Genomic DNA, 21,692 nt, shown 5'->3' with positions numbered 1-21,692 from the left:
AACTTGTGGGACTTACCCTTCATGATTCAAAGTTTGGTACAAAGCTACAGTCTTATGGTATTTGTATGAGAATAGACATATCGATCAGGAGGATAAAATTCATAGTACAAAAATCTCATTCATTTATGGCCAACTGGTTTTTAGCAAGGATTCCAAGTCCATTTAATAGGGATACAATAGTCTGTTTAACAGATGGTGCTGAGATAACTGTATTTCTATGTGTAAAAGAATGAAGTTACAAAAATTAACTCAAAATGAATCTTGTAAGAACTAAAACATAAAATTCTTTTTTTTTTATTTAAAGAGAGAGTTTTTTGGGGGGGGAGAGAGAGAGAGAATTTTTTTAATATTTATTTTCTAGTTTTCATCGGACACAACATTTTTGTTTGTATGTGGTGCTGAGGATCGAACCCGGGCCGCACGCATGCCAGGCAAGCGTGCTACCGCTTGAGCCACATCCCCAGCCCTAAAACATAAAATTCTTAAAAACAGATATAAATTTTTATGACCTTGGGATTTTGTAATGCATCCTTAAATATGATATGAAAAGTGTGAACAACAAAAGTAAAAATATAGCTGGGCGGCAGTGTCACATGCCTATAACCCTGTGACTGGGGAGGCTGAGGCAGCAGGATTGCAAGTTAAAGCCAGCCTCAGCAACTTAGGCTCTAGGCAACTTAACACAACCCTCTCTCAAGATAAAAAATAAAAAGGCCTAGGGATGTAGCTCAGTGGTTAAACAATCCTGGGTTCAATCTCTAGTACCAAATAAGTAAATAAATAAATGTAAATTTGACTTCATCAAAATTAAAAACTTTTGTGCATCAAAGTAGACTGTTAAGAAAGTGAAAAAAAAATTTACAGAATGAGAAAACTATTAACAAATTGTATCTGTTAAGCTTTGATATTCAGAGTATATAAAGAACTCCTACAACTTAGCAACAAAAAACAACCCAATTTAAAAATAGGCAAAGGTCCTGAATAGATATTTCTTCAAAGAATACATTACAAATAGCCAGTAAGCACATGAAAAATATACCTAATGGCATTAATCATTAGGGAAATGTAAATCAGAATAAAACTGTGGAAAATATGTGCTAGTGAGGATGTGGAGAAATTTGAATCCTTGTACATTGTTGGTTGGAATGTAAAATGGTACAGACACTGTGGAAAACAGTTGAAGTGGATGGGGGAAGTAGCTCAGTGGTAGAGTTGTTTGCCTAGCAAGCATAAGGCCCTGGGTTTGGTCCCCAGTAATTCATAAATAAGTAAGTAAATAAATAGATATAAAATACATACATACATATAGATTCCACTCCTAGGTGTATACTCTGAAAAATTGAGGGCAGAGACTGGAACAGTCTCTGTTTTGTTTGTATGCCCATGCTCATTACAGCATTATTCATGGTAATCCAAGATGAGAATAATTCTTTTGTCCATCCACAGAGGAACAGATAAAATGTGGTATATATTAAGGTGGAATATCATTTATCCATAAAAGGAAAGTTCTGATACATGCCACAACATGGCTGAACCTTGAAAACCTCATGCTTTGTGAAATAAGCAGATACAAATGAAAAATATCGTCTAAATCTATTTATATGAAATATGTCAAATAGAATAGAGGTTACCAGGGACTGAGGGGAGGGAAGAATGGGGAGTTATAGCTTAATAGTTACAGTTTCTGTTTGGCCTGATAAAAAAATATTAGACATATTGATAATGGTTGCATAACATTGTGAATGTAATTAATGCCATTGAATTATACACTTAAAATAACTAAGAAGACACATTTGTTATATTTTACTATACTAAGAATTTAAGACCATATGGGTAATTTTATCTCAGAGTTATTGCTAAAGTTATTAAAATAGGGAAGGGTTGTTTCTGTTTCTCCCAAAAGGGAGACAGTTTTGGCTTTAGATAACTCTTCGTTAAGATTACCGTTAGTTGGCTGGGGATGTGGCTCAAGCGGTAGCGTGCTCGCCTGGCATGCGTGCGGCCAAGGTTCGATCCTCAGCACCACATACAAACAAAGATGTTGTGTCCGCCAATAACTAAAAAATAAATATTTAAAAATTCTCTCTCTCTCTCTCTCTCTCTCTCTCTCTCTCTCTCTCTTTTAAAAAAAAAAGATTATTGTTAGTGATGGTCAATTTTGGAGATGATCGATTTATTCTAGGATAATCGCAGTACACATGATCCATACAATATGACTGATTTCATCTTGGCAGGGCTGTATTTCTTTGCCAATATTTGAATTCATTAAATATCTCAGTCATATAAGTTTGAGTACTATATAAGTTTTTTAGAAGGATTAAGTAGGAATATTGAGACTGCTAAATTTAATGCCCACTATTCTTCCTTGTGAGAGAACACTTGAAACCTACTTTTGGAGGAAATTTTGTTTCTCTCAGTAGAAACCCATTAGACCATTTACATGCTTAAATTAAACATGTATAACACGTTAAGATTGTATTTATTAAGTATTAATGCATTTCTTCAATATGTACTTTTATTTAAGTAATGCAAAAGTTCGTTTTATTCTTTATCTACATATTCTCTTACTCTATGTCCCTTATAACCTTAATTTGCATTTTTATTTTGGGTTAGTCAAGGAAGGACAACCATTTTGATTGTCTGTTGCTGTGGAATAAAACAAATTAATATCTTTTGAGTATTAAGACTCGTGGATATTCTTTTTCAAAGAGCAATGATGTTAGGTGTTTTGTAATTGCTAAATTTAGTTGAATCTTTTATTCAGCAATTGTAGAGGATACTGCTGAGGGAAGACACATATTCATAGTATGTTCAAATCATTGTTTTTTCTAATATTTTTAAGCTTCGAGATTCCACTGAACAATTTCAAGAATATTACAGGCAAAGATTACGCTATCAACAGCATTTAGAACAGAAGGAGCAGCAGCGACAGATATACCAACAAATGTTGCTTGAAGGAGGTGTGAATCAGGAGGATGGTCCTGATCAGCAGCAGAATCTTACTGAGCAATTCCTTAATAGGTTGGTCTTCTAGTTACTTTTGTTGTTGTTGTTGATGGACGTTTGTTTTCTTTATTTATATATGGTGCTGAGAATCGAATCCAGTGCCTCTCACATGCTAGGCAAGTGCTGTACCACTGAGCCACAACCCCACACCTAGTTACTTTTTTTTAAAAATACTTTTATTTTATTTATTATTTTTATGTGATACTGAGGATCAAACCCAGTGCTTCACATGTGCTGGGTAAGTTCTCTACCACCAAGCTACAACTCCAGCCCTAATTACTTTTTTAAAATATAAGGAATTATTTCAAAGTTATTTAAAGCAAGCACTAACTGCTACTTTCCATTCACTTTGAACTTTTCAGGATTTTTAAGTGTTTCAAGTAATGAAGAGTTACATAATGTCTTCCAGTCACAGAATTCTATGGGTTCATCTAGTTTTGTCCTTCTTCCCTAAGCAACTTGAGAAGAGTGTGGTGGTTCAGCCCATAGGTTAGAAGCAGATTGCCAAATGGATCCAGCTCTGATCTAGGGTAGCTGAGGACCAGAAAAAAATTACTTAGTTTCTATTTGCCTATTCTCTTATCTAATTCTCAAGTTTACCATGAAGATTAAATGTAAACTGCTTAGAACAGTACCTAGCACATTATAAGCACAATATTGGTAGCTATTATTTTTATACTTAAAATGAGTGCTTAAATCTACAGATTCAGCTGGTCACAGTAGTGGGCCAGCTACTTGAGAAACTGAGGCAAGAGGATGGCTTGAACCCTGGAGTTTGAGGCCGGCCTGGCAACATAGCAACACGCCATCTCAAACAAAAAAATAGAAAACAAAAACAAAAAACCTATAGATTCTTTTTGATTCAGCATATTTACATGATTTTTTTCTTATAATTTTTGGCTAAACAGTATAAAATATATTGTTGCTAATCAGGAATATATTTATGTGGATATATGTGCATATGTCTATGTTTAAAAATCAATGATGAGGGCTGGGGTGTGGCTCAGTGGTCATGCGAGACCCTGGGTTCAATCCTCCACACCACATAAAAATAAGTGAAATAAAGGTATTGTGTCCAACTGTAACTAAAAAATAAATATTAAAAAAAATCAATGATGAATATATGTATTTAAGTGAATGAGGGTTGTTGGAGATTAAATGAATTACATATGTAAAAGTACTTAGAGCAATTTCTGACACACAGAAAGTGTCCTATTAATGTTGGCTTTCATGATTATGATTAGGCAACTTCAGTGGTGACCCTTAGATCCTCACTTGGTTCAGTCTGCTTGATACTCTGAGTGACTTGCAACTCTAGTGAACCTGAAATGGATCCTCACGCCAAAACTTCATGCAGGGAGTGTTTTATATTAATGACTTCAAGATTCTTTTTTTCCTGGGTGCGGGGGGGGAGTACCAGGGATTGAACTCAGGGGCACTCAACCACTGAGCCACATCCCCAGCCCTATTTTGTATTTTAGAGACAAGGTCTCACTGAGTTGCTTAGCACCTCGCCCTTGTTGAGGCTGGCTTTCAACTCGAGATCCTTCTGTCTTAGCCTCCCTGGGTGACTTTAAGATTCTTCTCTGAACATTCAATCTGGGGATCATTTTCTTACTACTTCTGATGAAGTCAGTAGTTTGTCAGAAATATTCTTATGTGCCACTTCTGATTTTTAGAATTTTTCTTTATATTCATTAAAGTCGGGGGGTATAGCTCAGTGGTAAAGTACTTGCCTATCATTTATAGGACCTGGGTTCCATCCCTAGCACTGAAAATAAAAAGAGCGTGGTTGCAGTTTGGCTTTCTAATTTATTTTTCTGTGAAGAAAGATATTTAGCAGGGAATTAATTACAAGTTGAAGTGTCAAGGTTCTGTGACCCTAATAGTGGTAGGGTTGTGCTTCCTCAGAATTAAGTTATCTTTTTTTTTTTAAGGACAATCATAAATAGAATTTAAACAATTTAAGTTCAGTTTTCTGCATGTTTATTATTAAACAGTTGTTTGCAATTTCTTTTTTAAAATTTAGCACATTTGAAATTACTTAAAGTCTAGACCTCCTATAATAAATTTAAAACAATATTATCATGTGTTGGAGAATCACATCATGCCCCCATCAATCTTTCTCCGTTGCCCCTTTAATTTGACTGAACTGTTCTACTATTTTGCCAGTAGAAAAGGAATTCACTGGTACCTCACTCTGTCCAAAAGTAAAATTTAATTAAAAACAATCAACAGAGGAGAAGCAAAGTTCCTGTGATGTAGACAGGATGCAGATTAACAAAGTACCTAGACAAGGAACCAGCTTAAGACATTCAAATTGAACTCAGGGACACTCAGCCACTGACCAGCATCCCTAGCCCTATTTTGTATTTTATTTAGAGACAGGGTCTCACTGAATTTGCTTAGTGCCTCACTGTTTTTTGCTGAATATGGCTTTGAACTCTCAATCCCTTCTGCCTTAGCCTCCTGAGCCACTGGGATTACAGGTGTGCGCCACCATGCCCAGTAAAAGGTGCTTTTAAGGACTCAATTATACCCGTTATGCCTATCTCCTTTACAATGTGGCACTGGGAAAATTTGGATCTTCTTTTAGTACCTTAGTTATGTCTTAAATTGATAGTAATTTTTAACACTAAATTTGCCATCAATTACATGTGCATATATTTACTTTTCTCTAATCTTTGATACATTATGAATGTAATTAAAAACTACTCGCATTTTTTGATTTCACAGGTCCATTCAAAAACTTGGTGAATTAAATATTGGAATGGATAGCCTTGGTAATGAGGTATCAGTGCTAAACCAGCAATGTAACGGGAGCAAAGCTAATGGATCTAATAATTCTTCTGTGACTAGTTTTGCTACACCACCTCAAGACTCTAGCCAGAGATTAACACATGATACTTCAAATATTCACACAAGCACTCCTCGTAATCCTGGATCAACAAATCACATCCCTTTTCTCGAGGAATCACCTTCTTGTGGAAGCCAAATGTAAGTGCTTCTCTTTATAAAACTGGGAAATACTAACTTCATACTAATGAATAGAAACAGAAAGTTGAATTCTTTTTGGAGACTTACAAGTGAAAGTTTTAGAGCTCACTGCTTCACCAGTTTTTTCTAGTCTGCCTTCATTTTTCTGTCTCCTTTTCTACCAACTTTTGAATAAGATTCTTTGTCATCTTGATTTTCCTTCAGGTGTTCTTTTTGCTTCCTCTCCACCACCAATGCAGTTCTGTTTAAGTCATCTTTACTCAGAGATCCTATAGTTTTAGGTTTTATCTTCTTTATTTTCATTTTTCTTGCCTGTGTCATCTTTCTACAAATAATCTTAAAATTCTCAGTCTTTGAGGGCACAGGAAAATGCTTTATAAGATGGTAGAATGATTGCAGGAGGACAGTGTTGGCAGCTCTGATAATTGTAGCAATTGATGACTTTGCATATTATCTCACTACTCATAAAATTTTTTTGCTATCATTAGTAAACAAGTGTTAATTTATGCAATGGGAATAGTTATGGAACATTTTGTTTTACTAATGTAAACACTTTCAGAATGGTTCATTTAAAAATTTACAACTTGGGGTTCCAACATGGCGGCCGGTGAGCAGGCAGCATTTTCTATACCTCCGCAGTAACGGGATCAGAGAGACACATAAATACACTTGCATGGGACCTGCTGAGGAACTTCTAACAATATTCCACTGAAAGGAGACCTGCCGATAACTAGTAAGTCTGTGTGAGGGGTCAGTTTGTCTCAGGCGAGTGAATCTCGGCAATGTGGATCAGGGACACAATCCCGCCGGCCGCCGCTGAACTGCAGCGAACATACGAACGGACTGGGCCCCGCAGGCCTGAGTCTGTGAACTGCCTCTGGCGGTTTGGCGCTAGGAACAACACTCCCACCACCCCACCCCACCCCCAGCCGGTTCGGAGCAACGCGGATCAGGGACACAATCCCGCCAGCCGTCGCCAAACTGCAGCGAACATACAAACGGCCGCGGCTGGACTGGGCCCCGCAGGCCTGAGTCTGTGAACTGCCTCTGGCGGTTTGGCGCTACAAACAACACCCTCACCCCCCCACCCCCCCCAGCCGGTTCGGAGCTGCAAACCACGACCCCCCCACCCCCACCCCGCTCCTGTGAACAACTCCCGCCCACCGGGCTCTGCAAAGGGCCCCGCCCACACGGCAAACGGACAAACGCACCCCGACCACCGGGCACTTCGAACAGCCCTGCCCGCACGGGGGAATCAGGAGTGGCGAGGGACCCACTGCACGGAACTCCCGGCTACGGCTCCCACCAGAGTGTTTTTAGGGCGGCGAAGGGAGTGCATCACCCCAGTGCGCCGCGTCACTGAGCGGGAGAAAGACGATGTGAATCGGCTGAAGGCTATCTTGTTGGGAATTTCCAGTGAAATTGAGGTGCTCCAGAATCTAGTGGACAGATTTCCATCGTGCGAGGTTCGGCTGTGGGAGCTCCATTTCTCCGCACGGAGGGTCGCATAGCCTGATAGGCGATCGCCCCACGGCTGGAGTCTGTGGCGCGCGCTGGGGAGCGGCAAGGTGCCGGAGCAGGGGAGCAGCGATACGGATTCGGGGGGCTCCCGCCAGTGGTACATTGGCAGCACTTAGTGCTGAGTTCCGGCTTTGAGACAGAGGAGAGAAGCGGTCCAGTTTGGTTCCAGACACCGGTCGGACCACAGAGGAGGACAGCAGCCGCCATTTCGGAGAGATGATGTAATCATCCCCATGTTCTACTGATCTCAGCTCATTCAGCTACGGAACAGGTGATTTCAGGCTGGTATTTGCCTTCTTCTAGCAGACAGATTTCTTGCTCAGGCTCGGGACTGGGGATCTTGTGGAGAATACTCCTAGAGGCTCGTGCCTGGCAAGGCGTGCGCCAGGCACTGAGCAGCTGGATTCTGGTTCCCGGGGCTAACCTGGCCCAGGTCTGAGGAAACTGCGGAGACTGCCGGTGGAGACCAGCTCCAAGTGGAGCGTGCGCTGAGCTTGGGGCGACTGGGTTCTGACTCCCGGAACAGTTTTGGCCTGGGGCTGGGGAACCCGTGGGGGTCGCTCGCTGGAGCCAGCTCCCAGCGGAGAGTGTATCGGGATCGGAGAGGCGGGGTTCTGGCTACCTAAGCTGCCTTGGCCCAAGGCTAGGGAACCAGCGGTGACTCCTTCTCATTCAGGGTCCTGCTGGGTGCTGTGGGGGCAGAGTGGAGCTTCCACCTGCACCCAGAGCAGGCCAAGTGACCCGCCGGCGTGGTATCATGACACCCCAAATGCAGCTGGGGCTGACGAGAGTAGCCGCCCACGCCTAGAATAGGACCAGCGACCCCGCGGCGCGGTAGCCAAGTAACCTCATTTGGAGTAGGGGCTGTGCAGAGCTGCCATCTGAGCAAGCAGGGCAGGCAGACCTGCGGCCCACTGGCAAGACAGGCCAGGTAGCTTGCCAGCGTGGTGGACACGTAACACTGAGGCAGTCGCGTCACACTGGTTGGAGTGGGGGTGGAGCAGGGTCGCCGCCCGGGTCCGGAGGGGGCCCAGCGACCCATTCGAGAGGTAGTCAGGTACCCCCATTGGGAGTGGGGGCTGTGCAGAACTGCGACCCACCGGCCTAGAGGCCTGCCAGCGTGGTAGACACGTCACACCAATTGGAGTGGGGACCCAGCAGAGCCGCCACCCACATCCAGATCAGGACCAACGACCCCAGGGCGTGGTAGTTACGTTACCACAATTGGAGTGGGGGCAGAGCAGAGCCGCCACCCGTGCCCGCAGGGGGGGCAGACCTGCGACCGATCAGCGTGGTAGACAGACCACCCTATTTAGAGGAGGAGCATGGTCACTACCCGCCCTGCAAGGGAGACTTCCCAACTATACAAGAGCAATATAAATAAATAGGGGGTAAATTTAAAAAACACAACAGTTGCACCAAGCAGAAAGAAACGCGAGCAGTATGAAAAGACAAGGAAAGAAAGGACCACAAGCAATGCAGGTCAACTCAACTTTAGAAGAGGTAATAGCTGCAACAGATGGAATGTCAGATAAAGAGTTCAGGATATATATGCTTCAGATGATCTGGAGTCTCAAGGAAGACATGAGACAGCAAAATCAGACAATGAAAGATCACATTGACAAACAAATCCAGGAAGTAAAAGATCAATTTCACAGGGAGATAGAGGTAATAAAAAACAAACAAATAAAAATCCTAGAAATGCAGGAAACAATAAACCAACTTAAAAACTCAATTGAGAATACTACCAGCAGAGTAGATCACTTAGAAGAGAGAACATCAGACAATGAAGACAAAGTATTTCAACTGGAAAAGAACATAGACAGCTCAGCAAGTCTGCTAAGAAACCATGAGCAGAACATCCAAGAATTATGGGACAATATTAAAAGACCAAATTTAAGAGACATTGGGATACAGGAAGGCACAGAGCTCCATACCAAAGGAATAAACAGTCTATTCAGTGAAATAATACGAGAAAACTTCCCAGACTTGAAGAATGAGACAGAATCCCAAATCCTAGAAGCCTACAGAACGCCGAATGTGCAAAATCATAAGAGATCCACACCTAGACACATTATAATGAAGATGTCCAACATACAGAATAAGGAGAGAATTTTAAAGCTGCAAGAGAAAGAAAGCAGATTACATTTAGGGGTAAACCAATCAGGATAATAGCTGATCTCTCAACACAGACTCTGAAAGCTAGAAGATCCTGGAATAACATATTTCAAACACTGAAAGAAAATGGGTTCCAACCAAGAATCGTGTATCCGGCGAAATTAAGCTTCAGGATAGAAGATGAAATTAAAACCTTCCACGATGAACAAAAGTTAAAAGAATTCGCAGCTAGAAAACCATCTCTTCAAAAAATCCTTGGCAAAACATTACAGGAAGAGGAAATGGAAAATAACATTGAAAACCAACAATTGGAGGTAGGATAGTAAAGGGGGGAAAGCAGTCAAAGAGGATAACAAATCAGGTTTAGTAACATCAATAAACAAATATGGCTAGAAGAACAAACCATATCTCAATAATAACCCTAAATGTTAATGGCTTAAACTCACCAATTAAGAGACACAGGCTAGTAGAATGGGTCACAAAACAAGACCCAACAATATGCTGCCTACAGGAGACGCATCTGATAGGAAAAGATATACATAGACTGAAGGTGAAAGGTTGGGAAAAATCATACCACTCATATGGACTGCGGAAACAAGCAGGAGTGTCCATACTCATATCTAATAAAATAGATTTCAAGCCAAAGTTAATCAAAAGGGATAAAGAAGGACACTTCATACTGCTCAAGGGAACCATACACCAACAAGACATAACAATCATAAATATATATGCCCCAAATAATGGTGCAGCTGTGTTCATCAAGCAAACTCTTCTCAAGTTCAAGAGTCTAATAGACCACCATACAATAATCATGGGAGACTTCAACACACCTCTCTCACCACTGGACAGATCTTCCAAACAAAAGTTAAATAAGGAAACTATAGAACTCAACAACACAATCAACAACCTAGACTTAATTGACATATATAGACTATACCACCCAACATCAAGTAGTTACACTTTTTTCTCAGCAGCACATGGAACCTTCTCAAAAATAGACCATATATTATGTCACAGGGCAACTCTTAGACAATATAGAGGGGTAGAGATAATACCATGCATCTTATCTGATCATAATGGAATGAAACTGAAAATCAATGATAAAAGAAGGAAGGAAAAATCAAGCATCACTTGGAGAATGAACAATAGGTTGCTGAATGATCAATGGGTTTTAGAAGACATCAAGGAGGAAATTAAAAACTTCCTAGAGTCAAATGAAAACACAGACACAACATATCGGAATCTATGGGACACATTGAAAGCAGTTCTAAGAGGAAAATTCATTGCTTGGAGTTCATTCCTCAAAAAAAGAAAAAACCAACAAATAAATGATCTCATACTTCATCTCAAAATCCTAGAAAAAGAAGAGCAAAACAACATCAAAAGAAGTAGAAGGCAAGAAATAATTAAAATCAGAGCTGAAATTAATGAAATTGAAACAAAAGAAACAATTGAAAAAATTGACAAAACTAAAAGTTGGTTCTTTGAAAAAATAAATAAAATTGACAGACCCTTAGCCATGCTAACGAAGAGGAGAGAGAACCCAAATTACTAGCATCCGGGATGAAAAAGGCAATATCACACACAACAGACACTTCAGAAATACAGAAGATAATCAGAAATTATTTTGAATCCTTATACTCCAATAAAATAGAAGATAGTGAAGGCATAGATAAATTCCTTAAGTCTTATGATCTGCCCAGATTGAGTCAGGAGGATATAGACAACCTAAACAGACCAATAACAATAGAGGAAATAGAAGAAACCATAAAAAGATTACCAACTAAGAAAAGCCCAGGACCGGATGGGTATACAGCAGAGTTTTACAAAATCTTTAAAGAGGAACTAACACCAATACTTTTCAAGCTATTTCAGGAAATAGAAAAAGAGGGAGAGCTTCCAAATTCATTCTACGAGGCCAACATCACCCTGATTCTGAAACCAGACAAAGACACTTCAAAGAAAGAAAACTACAGACCAATATCTCTAATGAACCTTGACGCAAAAATCCTCAATAAAATTCTGTCGAATCAGATTCAAATACATATCAAAAAAACTATACACCATGATCAAGTAGGATTCATCCCTGGGATGCAAGGCTGGTTCAATATACGGAAATCAATAAATGTTATTCACCACATCAATAGACTTAAAAATAAGAACCATATGATCATCTCGATAGATGCAGAAAAAGCATTCGACAAAGTACAGCATCCCTTTATGTTCAAAACTCTAGAAAAATTAGGGATAACTGGATCATACTTCAACATTGTAAAAGCAATCTATGATAAGCCACAGGGCAGCATCATTCTGAATGGAGAAAAATTGAAGGCATTCCCTCTAAGATCTGGTACAAGACAGGGATGCCCTCTCTCACCACTTCTGTTCAACATAGTCCTCAAAACACTGGCCAGAACAATTAGACAGATGAAAGAAATTAAAGGCATAAAAATAGGAAAAGAAGAACTTAAATTATCACTATTTGCAGATGATATGATTCTATACCTAGCAGACCCAAAAGGGTCTACAAAGATGCTATTAGAGCTAATAAATGAATTCAGCAAAGTGGCAGGATATAAGATCAACACGCATAAATCAAAGGCATTCCTGTATATCAGCCACAAATCCTCTGAAATGGAAATGAGGACAACTACGCCATTCACAATATCCCCCCCAAAAATAAAATACTTGGGAATCAACCTAACAAAAGAGGTGAAAGATTTATACAATGAAAATTACAGAACCCTAAAGATAGATATAGAAGAAGACCTTAGAAGATGGAAAAATATACCCTGCTCATGGATAGGCAGAACTAACATCATCAAAATGGCGATATTACCAAAAGTTCTCTATAAGTTCAATGCAATGCCAATCAAAATCCCAACAGCATTTCTTGTAGAAATAGATAAAAGAATCATGAAATTCATATGGAATAATAAAAGACTCAGAATAGCAAAAACAATGCTAAGCAGGAAGTGTGAATCAGGCGGTATAGCGATATCAGACTTCAAACTATACTACAGAGCAATAGTAACAAAAACAGCATGGTACTGGTACCAAAACAGGCGGGTTGACCAATGGTACAGAATAGAGGACACAGAAACCAACCCACAAAACTACAACTATCTTATATTTGATAAAGGGGCTAAAAGCATGCAATGGAGGAAGGATAGCATCTTCAACAAATGGTGCTGGGAAAACTGGAAATCCATTTGCATCAAAATGAATCTGAATCCCTATCTCTCGCCATGCACAAAAGTTAACTCAAAATGGATCAAGGAGCTTGATATTAAATCAGAGACACGGCATCTGATAGAAGAAAAAGTTGGTTATGATCTACATACTGTGGGATCGGGCTCCAAATTCCTCAATAGGACACCCATAGCGCAAGAGTTAACAACTAGAATCAACAAATGGGACTTACTCAAACTAAAAAGTTTTTTCTCAGCAAAAGAAACAATAAGAGAGATAAATAGGGAGCCTACATCCTGGGAACAAATCTTTACTCCACACACTTCAGATAGAGCCCTAATAACCAGAATATACAAAGAACTCAAAAAATTAGACAATAAGATAACAAATAACCCAATCAATAAATGGGCCAATGACCTGAACAGATACTTCTCAGAGGAGGACATACAATCAATCAATAAGTACATGAAAAAATGCTCACCATCGCTAGCAGTCAGAGAAATGCAAATCAAAACTACCCTAAGATACCATCTCACTCCAGTAAGATTGGCAGCCATTAGGAAGTCAAACAGCAATAAGTGCTGGAGGGGATGCGGGGAAAAGGGCACTCTTGTTCATTGCTGGTGGGACTGCAAATTGGTGCAGCCAATTTGGAAAGCAGTATGGAGATTTCTTGGAAAGCTGGGAATGGAACCACCATTTGACCCAGCTATGCCCCTTCTCGGTCTATTCCCTAAAGACCTTAAAAGAGCATGCTACAGGGGTGCTGCCACATCGATGTTCATAGCAGCACAATTCACGATAGCAAGATTGTGGAATCAGCCTAGATGCCCTTCAATAGATGAATGGATAAAAAAAATGTGGCATTTATACACAATGGAGTATTACTCTGCATTAAAAAATGACAAAATCATAAAATTTGGAGGGAAATGGATGGCATTAGAGCAGATTATGCTAAGTGAAGCTAGTCAATCTTTAAAAAACAAATACCAAATGACTCCTTTGATATAAGGGGAGTAAACAAGGACAGGGTAGGGACGAAGAGCTTGAGAAGAAGATTTACATTAAACAGGGATGAGAGATGGGAGGGAAAGGGAGTGAGAAGGGAAATCGCATGGAAATGGAAGGCGATCCTCAGGGTTATACAAAATGACATATAAGAGGAAAGGAGGGGTAAGACAAGATAATACAAATGGAAGAAATGATTTACAGTAGAAGGGGTAGAGAGAGAAAAGGGGAGGGGAGGGGAGGGGAGGGGGGATAGTAGAGAATAGGACAGACAGCAGAATACATCAGACACTAGAAAGGCAATATGTCAATCAATGGAAGGGTAACTGATGTGATACAGCAATATATATGGGGTAAAATTGGGAGTTCATAACCCACTTGAATCAAACTGTGAAATATGATGTATTAAGAACTATGTAATGTTTTGAACGACCAACAATAAAAAAAAAAATTTACAACTTACTTTGGGCACATGGATGCTTATACAAATTGGCCTTCTAATTAGTATCAAGCTCTTCTTTTATTTCAGAACATGTATCTAATATTTGCTTCTTTGTTATTATTCTCCAATGCTTGTTTTGATTACTCCACAAATTTTAAATTTTAATTTAATTTTTAAATCATTTTTACTTTCCATATTTTTTATTGGTGCATTATAGTTGTACATGACATTGGTATTTGTTGTTACATATTTGTACATGTGCACAACATAATTTGGCCAATATCATTCTCCAGTATCAAATTTTCATTTTTTTGATCAATGTAATATGTATGTGTGATTTGAAAAGACAAATAATACTTCAAGGCTTAAAATAAAACAGAGCTGGGCGTGGTGACACATGACTGCCATCCCAGCGATTTGGAGGCAGGAGGATTGCAAGGTCAAAGCCAGCCTCACCAACTTAATGAAGTCCTAAGCAACTTAGTGAGACCTTGTCTCAAAATTTTAAAAAAAGGATTGGGGACATGGTTCAGTGATTAAGCATCCTTGGGTTCAATCCCTGATACCAAAAATAAATAAATAAAAATAAAACAGAAAGCCCTATCTTAGCATCTTTGTCCATGATTTCTATTTCCTGTAGGCTGTCATTTTCCAACTTATTTGTATGTTTAATTTGCTATAGATTTTCACATTTATGAATAGCATGCTTTTATTATCCATTGATTTCCCTATCATTTTTCCCACCCACAACACACTCACTTTGTTTACCCCTTCTTTTTATGTATATATACACACACATACACATACTTTTGTTTAAATGAGTATTCAGTGTTAACATTACATAACCTTGTGAATGTTACTTACAACTGGATCATATAGTGTAAGATGATTACATATCCTTTTTATACAACTTTTTATTTTCCTACGGCACAGGAAAATGTAATTACCCCAATTTGTTGTACAAATATGCATGCACACATGCTTAGTTGTCTTAGTATTTATCACTAAACTCGGCAAATGTTTTTGACAGAAATATAAAACCATAAAACTTCTTTTATGATAGCAAAAAGTATCAGATAAATTCTTTATTCCACTTTTCCCCCTGGGAGATATTCCTCCAGGATCATTTGTTCCTCACTTTATATTCATTTTTTCTTGGCCACTTTATATAGGCTTAGTGAATTCTGGAACTTTCTTCACCGTTTTTCTGGGGATTGCTTTGTCTCTTTCCTGTATTGGACCCCCTGTTTTCAAGATCTCATGTAGTTTCCTAGAAATGGATATATTAGAGGTGAAGTTTCTGAGACTTTGCATGTATAAATATTTTTATTGTATTTCACACGATTTAATCAGTTAGTATCAAATTTTAGAGTAGAAAAATTCCTCAGTGAGACCCTGTATCTTAAAAGGCATTGTCTTAGGATCTTCTAATTTTAGCGTTCTTATTTAAAAATCTGGTGCCATTTTGATTCTTGATCCTTTCTCAGAGCCTATTGCTTTTTCAGTTCTGGAATTTTTCAGGTTCTTCTCTGATATTCTGAAACTTCATGCTGATATACTTCAGAGTGAGTCTATTTTCCTTCATTTTATTGCTTTCTTAAGCTGGAAACCAAAATTTAGAGAAATTTAAAAAGTATAAATTAGTGATTTTTTTCACCTCTGTTTTCTGTTTTCTTTTCCTACTATCATACTGTAATTTCAAAGAGCTCTTATTCTCTAAAATTTCCCTTTTAAAAAAATATCTCTTGCTCTTTTCCCAAGATTCATTATTTCCTCTTACCTTTCTAAGGATTATAATTATAGGTTTTAACTTGTTCTCTGAATTGCCTCTCTTCTTGAGTTCCCTTTCTGTTTGTTTTAGTGTCTTTTATGTAGGAGGCTTCCTTCAATTTTCAGGAAGTCTTTGGCTATCTTAATGAGTGAAGTATTGAAAGGCTAAGCATGTTTTGCTTATTGAAAGGAAAGGCTACAAAATGGGTAGATTTGTTTATCTTTGGCCTTATAAAAGTGACTAACAGAAGTATTGTTTCATTAAGGGACTCTCAACTGTCAGTTTTGGCTAGTTTTTTTTCTTTTGGGCCAGGTAATTTTCCTGAAGAGCAATCTCCAGGTTTCTGCTTAGGGTAGGATTTAAACATTATAGACAGGATTTTGAAACTAAACAGAATAAAGGCACTTGACATCTTACTATAAAATGTATGAACTTGATTTAATCTTTCCAGCATGGCATTTCATACCATACAACTATTCTTGGTATTACTGAACCCACAGCTTCTTAATAAATGTCTTCACAGAGGAACTTTGAATAGGGTCAGTGAGGTCATTTGCTAAAAAGAAAAATCAAAGATTGAAAAGATAGGTAATTTAGTTTCTGTTTTGATATTCTGAGTAAAATATATTTGAATTTCTACTCCTACAGCTCATCAGAACATTCGGTCATTAAGCCATCTCTTGGAGATTCTTCAGGGAATATATCAAGGTCAAGAGGGGAAGAGGTAATACTTTTGGGAAGGTGGTTTGTTTTTTCATATGCACTTACAAATATTGCTAAAGAATTCTCTTCACAGAAACCCATTTTTAGAAATGTTCATTATTGTTAATGTTGGTATTCATCTCAACATAGTTGAGCTGTTAGTGGACTAAGTGGAGAGGTTATCTTAGCACATTTTGGAGTATTCATATTAATGCCAGTAGCGACCTTAAATTGGCACATGAATTGGGACTCTGTACTATTTGTTTATTTGTTGAGATATTATTGGCATCTTCATTGGCTTCTCATTCATATTTCTGTTTTTAGATTTGGATCAGACATTCTTTCCTAACTAGTATATATTTTCTCTCTATTTTCCTTAGTTCAAATTTTAATTCCATAGATTTTCATGAAAATGGAAGGGAGACCAGCAGAATAGAGGGAAGGGGATTAGAGGGAGGGAGGAAGTGGGAGAGGAGATACTAGGGAGTTAACTGGGGAATGATGTTGACCAAATTATTTTATGCAAATGTATGGATATGTCACAATGAATATGTTTATAAGGGTATAACAGGTAACAGATTAATAAACTCAGCCATTTTCATGATAAATACATTGGTATGTTTGTTCCTTGCACAAACAAATATACAATCCTAGTGTTTCTGGTTCTTTTGATTTTCAAGAAAAGCTTGAAATTAGATTTTTATGTGAAATCTCCTATTTTATAAATGGTCACAAATTTTTAAAAATTCAAACACCTTGAAAGAAAGAAAATAAAATCTATGTGTAGCTACTGCTATAAAACAGCTCATAGTAATTAAGGTTTTACATGCTATAGGCCATTTAATAAATTAGTCATTATTTTTTTTCTTATCTTCCATATGCTATTCGCTTAGCAAATGATACATTCCTTGCACATGTATTAATGGAAAACATAACATTTTTAGTGAAATTCATATGTATAACAGAATTCAGTTATATAAGACAAGCATAGTATGATATCCGTTTTGTCCCCTCTTCCCCCATTGAGAATGTGTTTCATGGATGCATAAACTCTTAAGTAGTTATTATGGTCCTAGTACTTTGAGAATACAACCAGAGTTGAGTGATTGACTTTATTTGTGCACTTGATGTTCATACTTCCCAAAGACAGGATTTGGTTGAGTCTGTTGACCTCACCCTCTCTTGAGGTCCCCAGGTCCAATCAGTCTTAATCAGGGTAATAGTGTGATTTCAAATGATAACAGTAACAACAGCTGCAAAGCTTTTATTCAGAATGTCTCTAACTTGCCTCTTTATAAGAGAGCTATGGAGAGAGATTATCAGTTTCAAGTAAAAAGGAAACTTAAACATTCCAATTAAAATCATTTTTATAATTTAAAAGGACATTTTGCAATTTCACTTTGAATTAGTGAAATACTCATTGTTGGAAATAATAGTAATAATAGTCACAATGTTGCCCACTCTGGTCTTGAACTTCAGGACTCAGGTGATCCTCCTGCCTCAGCTTACTAAGTAGCTGGGCTTGCAGGCATGTGCCATAACACTTGATTCCTTCGTACTTTCAGAAACACAAATGATGCTCTCTGATTTCTGTTAGATTTCTATATGTGTGAACTATTTTTTTCCTTGACAATAAAGAAAACTTAATATGGGAATACATTTTTTTTTCTGGAGGTTGGTAACTGGGATTGAACTCCGGGGCACTCAACCACTGAGCCACATCCCCAGCCCTATTTTGTATTTTATTTAGAGACAGGGTCTCACTGAATTACTTAGTGCCTCACTTTTGCTGAGGCTGGCTTTGAACTTGTAATCCTCTTGCCTCAGCCACCAGAGCTTCTGGGATTATAGGCATGCACCATTGCACCTGGCTAGGAATACATTTTTAATCTTACCTTTTGTCTTGATCACCAAGAAAAACTTGAATGTTTATGAACTGACTTTGATTTAGTAATGATTAGCAAAAACTAGAAAAATTAGGACTAATTTGAATTTTTCACTTAAAAATTATAGGTATTAAATGCAAAGTGAACAAACAGGAATAATATAGTTCAAATGAATTTAAAATTTGATAAAGGTGAATTCTTTCAAATTCATATTTTCCACAGGATGACTTTTATATTCATTCTTTCTGTAGGATGACAAATCAAAAAAGCAGTTTGTTTGTATTAATACTCTAGAAGATACACAAGCTGTTAGAGCAGTGGCTTTTCATCCAGGTGGTAGTTTATATGCTGTTGGTTCAAATTCAAAAACTCTGAGAGTATGTGCCTATCCAGAAGTAATTGATCCAAGGTAAGAATAGATGGTTTGTATTGTCATTCTTGCCTTAGGTTTTCATTTTGTTTTGTTTTTTGGTTTCTTTGGTGGTGCTGGTGATTAAACCCAGAGCTTCATGCATGTTAGGCAAGTGTTCTACGTCTGAGCTACATCTCCACCCCTTGCATTAGTTTTTAACTTAGCTATATTGGTCCTTTTTTCAGAATTGCCATTTAGTAGTGTTTCAATTCTTTCTTCCTTTCCTTGTATTTAAGCTTTATTTTAGATTTTCAGTGTTTAGGAAATAAAAGTATTTTCTTTTCCATAAAATGCTTTTGATTAGACCATTATTAATTTACTACTCCAGTCTTCTTTATTTCCATGATTTTTATATTTTGCTTTTTATCTGAAAAGTTCTTACATTCTAGTTAAATTGCCAAAGATAAAGTAAGACTGGCTACACACTGGGAAAATACACATTTCTTATGATAGCTTATAAGGGGCTTAGGTTAACCTATATGAAATTGCTCATATTTGACTGTTTTAAACCTACAACAATTCAAATTTCATTTTATCAATCTAACAATAGTTTTACCCTATTGTTTTAACAGATTATGGGACTTGAAAATAAGACATATGTCTTTAAAGACACATCATTTAAAAAGGATACATTACCTTATCTATTAGGTGTAAAATGAATTCTTTAATGTTACTAAGAAAACGAACAGCTTAGATGTTACCTTATAGAAATCTGAATTTAACTATTTACTATTCAATTAATTGCTCTTTTTGTCCATTTATTTGATAAAATGTTTGCTATCAAAACAAACTAGCATTATAAAGATCATGAGCTATTTGATGGATTTTCTGGTTAGAGAAATGAATGGCACAAAAGGAGTAGTTTTCATACCAAACAAAACAAAAGCACCCTAACAAAACAAACTATAAACCTTTTTAATTGTAAAAACAATACATATTATAGCATGTTTTAGACATTTTTTTAGACAAGAAAACCAGTGGGTTTTTTTCCCTACTTGCTGTGCTAGGGAATCTAACCCAGAGCCTTGCACATGATATGCAAGCACGCTACCACTGAACTAAAATATCCTTAATCTCAGGTTTTTATTTATTTGAGTAGTTGGCTATTTCTGTGTCTGAACCCCCCCCCTTTTTTTTTGGTGGTACTGAGGATTGAACCTAGTGGTACTCTACCTCTACACTTCATCCCCAGCTCTTTTTTAAAAAATTTGAGACAGGGTCTCACTGAGTTGCCCAGGCTGACCTAGAATTTGGTATCTTCCTGCCTGAATCTCCTTAGTTGCTAGCTTACAGGCATGTACCACTATACCCTCTGGTTTTGATGATTTTGACTTAGACTGAATTTAAAGAAAAGAAGTAATAGGGCCCATGTTAAGACAGAATAGTAAAATTTATTTGTGCTCACTGTATCATTAAGTAGAAATATGAGAGAGAGAAAAAAAAAGAGAAGGCAGAATTGTAGATCAGGGAGTAGAAAAAGGCAATAATTATGGAGGCAGAGCCAAAGACTTATTTGTGTAGAGTTAATCTGATCTTAAGTTAACTATTTCCCATTGTTGGGTTTTTCATGCCAGCACAGATGTTTCATAGATTGTAAAAGAACTGACTTTTATGAAAATAAATTAATATATCTGGTAAATATGTTTTGAGCTCCAATGTGCTTGGTACTATGCTAGGTAGGCTTCAGAACTAGTTGTTCATAAAACAAACATGTTTATTGAATTCATGGAACTTGTGGTTTATTGGGAAGAGGGTCATTATGCAGATAAATACTCTTATGAATACATGTTGATAGTATTATGAAGAAAAATTGCAGGGTTCTATAAGAAAGTTAAATGGGGATGGAGTGAGGGACAGACTGGCAAGTCAGAGAAAGGACTCTTTAAGGAAAGGCATTAAAGCTGAAATCTGAGGGTGAGTAGACCTAGCCATAAAAAGAGAAGGGAAAAGAGAGCAGTACAGAAAGAACAAGATGAGAAAGAACTTGACTTTTTGAGGAACTGAAACAAATTCAGTTAGAGTTTGTTGAGCCTAGAGTGTGATATGGCTACAGAAATAGACATAAACTACATTTTACAGAGCTTTCTAGCCATTTGAGATTTTGTGTTGAGTGTAGAGGGAAGCTGCCTAGCAGAACAAGTGTTGTGATCTAAGTATATTTTGAGATGATTACTCTAACTGTGGATTGGATGACAAAAAGAGTAGGCCCTAGGAGAAAGGAGGTGTTGTAGTTGACAGCTGGTGTGACAGTACTGTAGATGCAGTAAAATGGGTGGATTTGAAGTTAAATCCATTTAAGGAAAGAATCAGTAGGACTTGGTAATAAATTGTGCAGCTGAAAGAGAATCTTCTGACCTGCTCTTTTTCTCTAGATCAATATTAAACACCTTATAGATATTGAAGATATATCAATATTATTTCATGTTTTTTTAAAGAGAGAGAGAGAGAGAGGAGAGAGAGAGAGAGAATTAATATTTATTTTTTAGTTTTCGGCGGACACAACATCTTTGTTTGTATGTGGTGCTGAGGATCGAACCCGGGCCTCACACATGCCAGGCGAGCGCGCTACCACTTGAGCCACATTCCCAGCCCCCTTCTTTCATGTTTTTTGAAAAATTTTATTAGTTATGGAAATTC

The 21,692-nt window shown here is 37.8% G+C and overlaps 1 protein-coding gene across 4 annotated transcripts in view; it reads left to right on the top strand.

The window, feature by feature from the left end:
- Wdr47 (WD repeat domain 47) overlaps window positions 1-21,692 on the top strand; it is a 68,253-nt gene that overhangs the window by 35,055 nt on the left and 11,506 nt on the right. For all 4 annotated transcript variants that reach the window (XM_026402820.2, XM_026402819.2, XM_026402818.2 and 1 more), the window contains exons 7-10: window positions 2,843-3,021; window positions 5,743-6,003; window positions 16,704-16,779; window positions 18,895-19,052. In XM_026402820.2, the coding sequence (XP_026258605.2) occupies window positions 2,843-3,021; window positions 5,743-6,003; window positions 16,704-16,779; window positions 18,895-19,052 (674 nt within the window). The remainder of the gene's footprint in view (window positions 1-2,842; window positions 3,022-5,742; window positions 6,004-16,703; window positions 16,780-18,894; window positions 19,053-21,692) is intronic.

Source organism: Urocitellus parryii, chromosome 11 (assembly GCF_045843805.1).
Source record: "Urocitellus parryii isolate mUroPar1 chromosome 11, mUroPar1.hap1, whole genome shotgun sequence".
Classification (NCBI taxonomy): Eukaryota; Metazoa; Chordata; class Mammalia; order Rodentia; family Sciuridae; genus Urocitellus; species Urocitellus parryii.
Note: the sequence above shows the minus strand (reverse complement) of the source record. Positions and strands in the feature narration are given on the sequence as shown.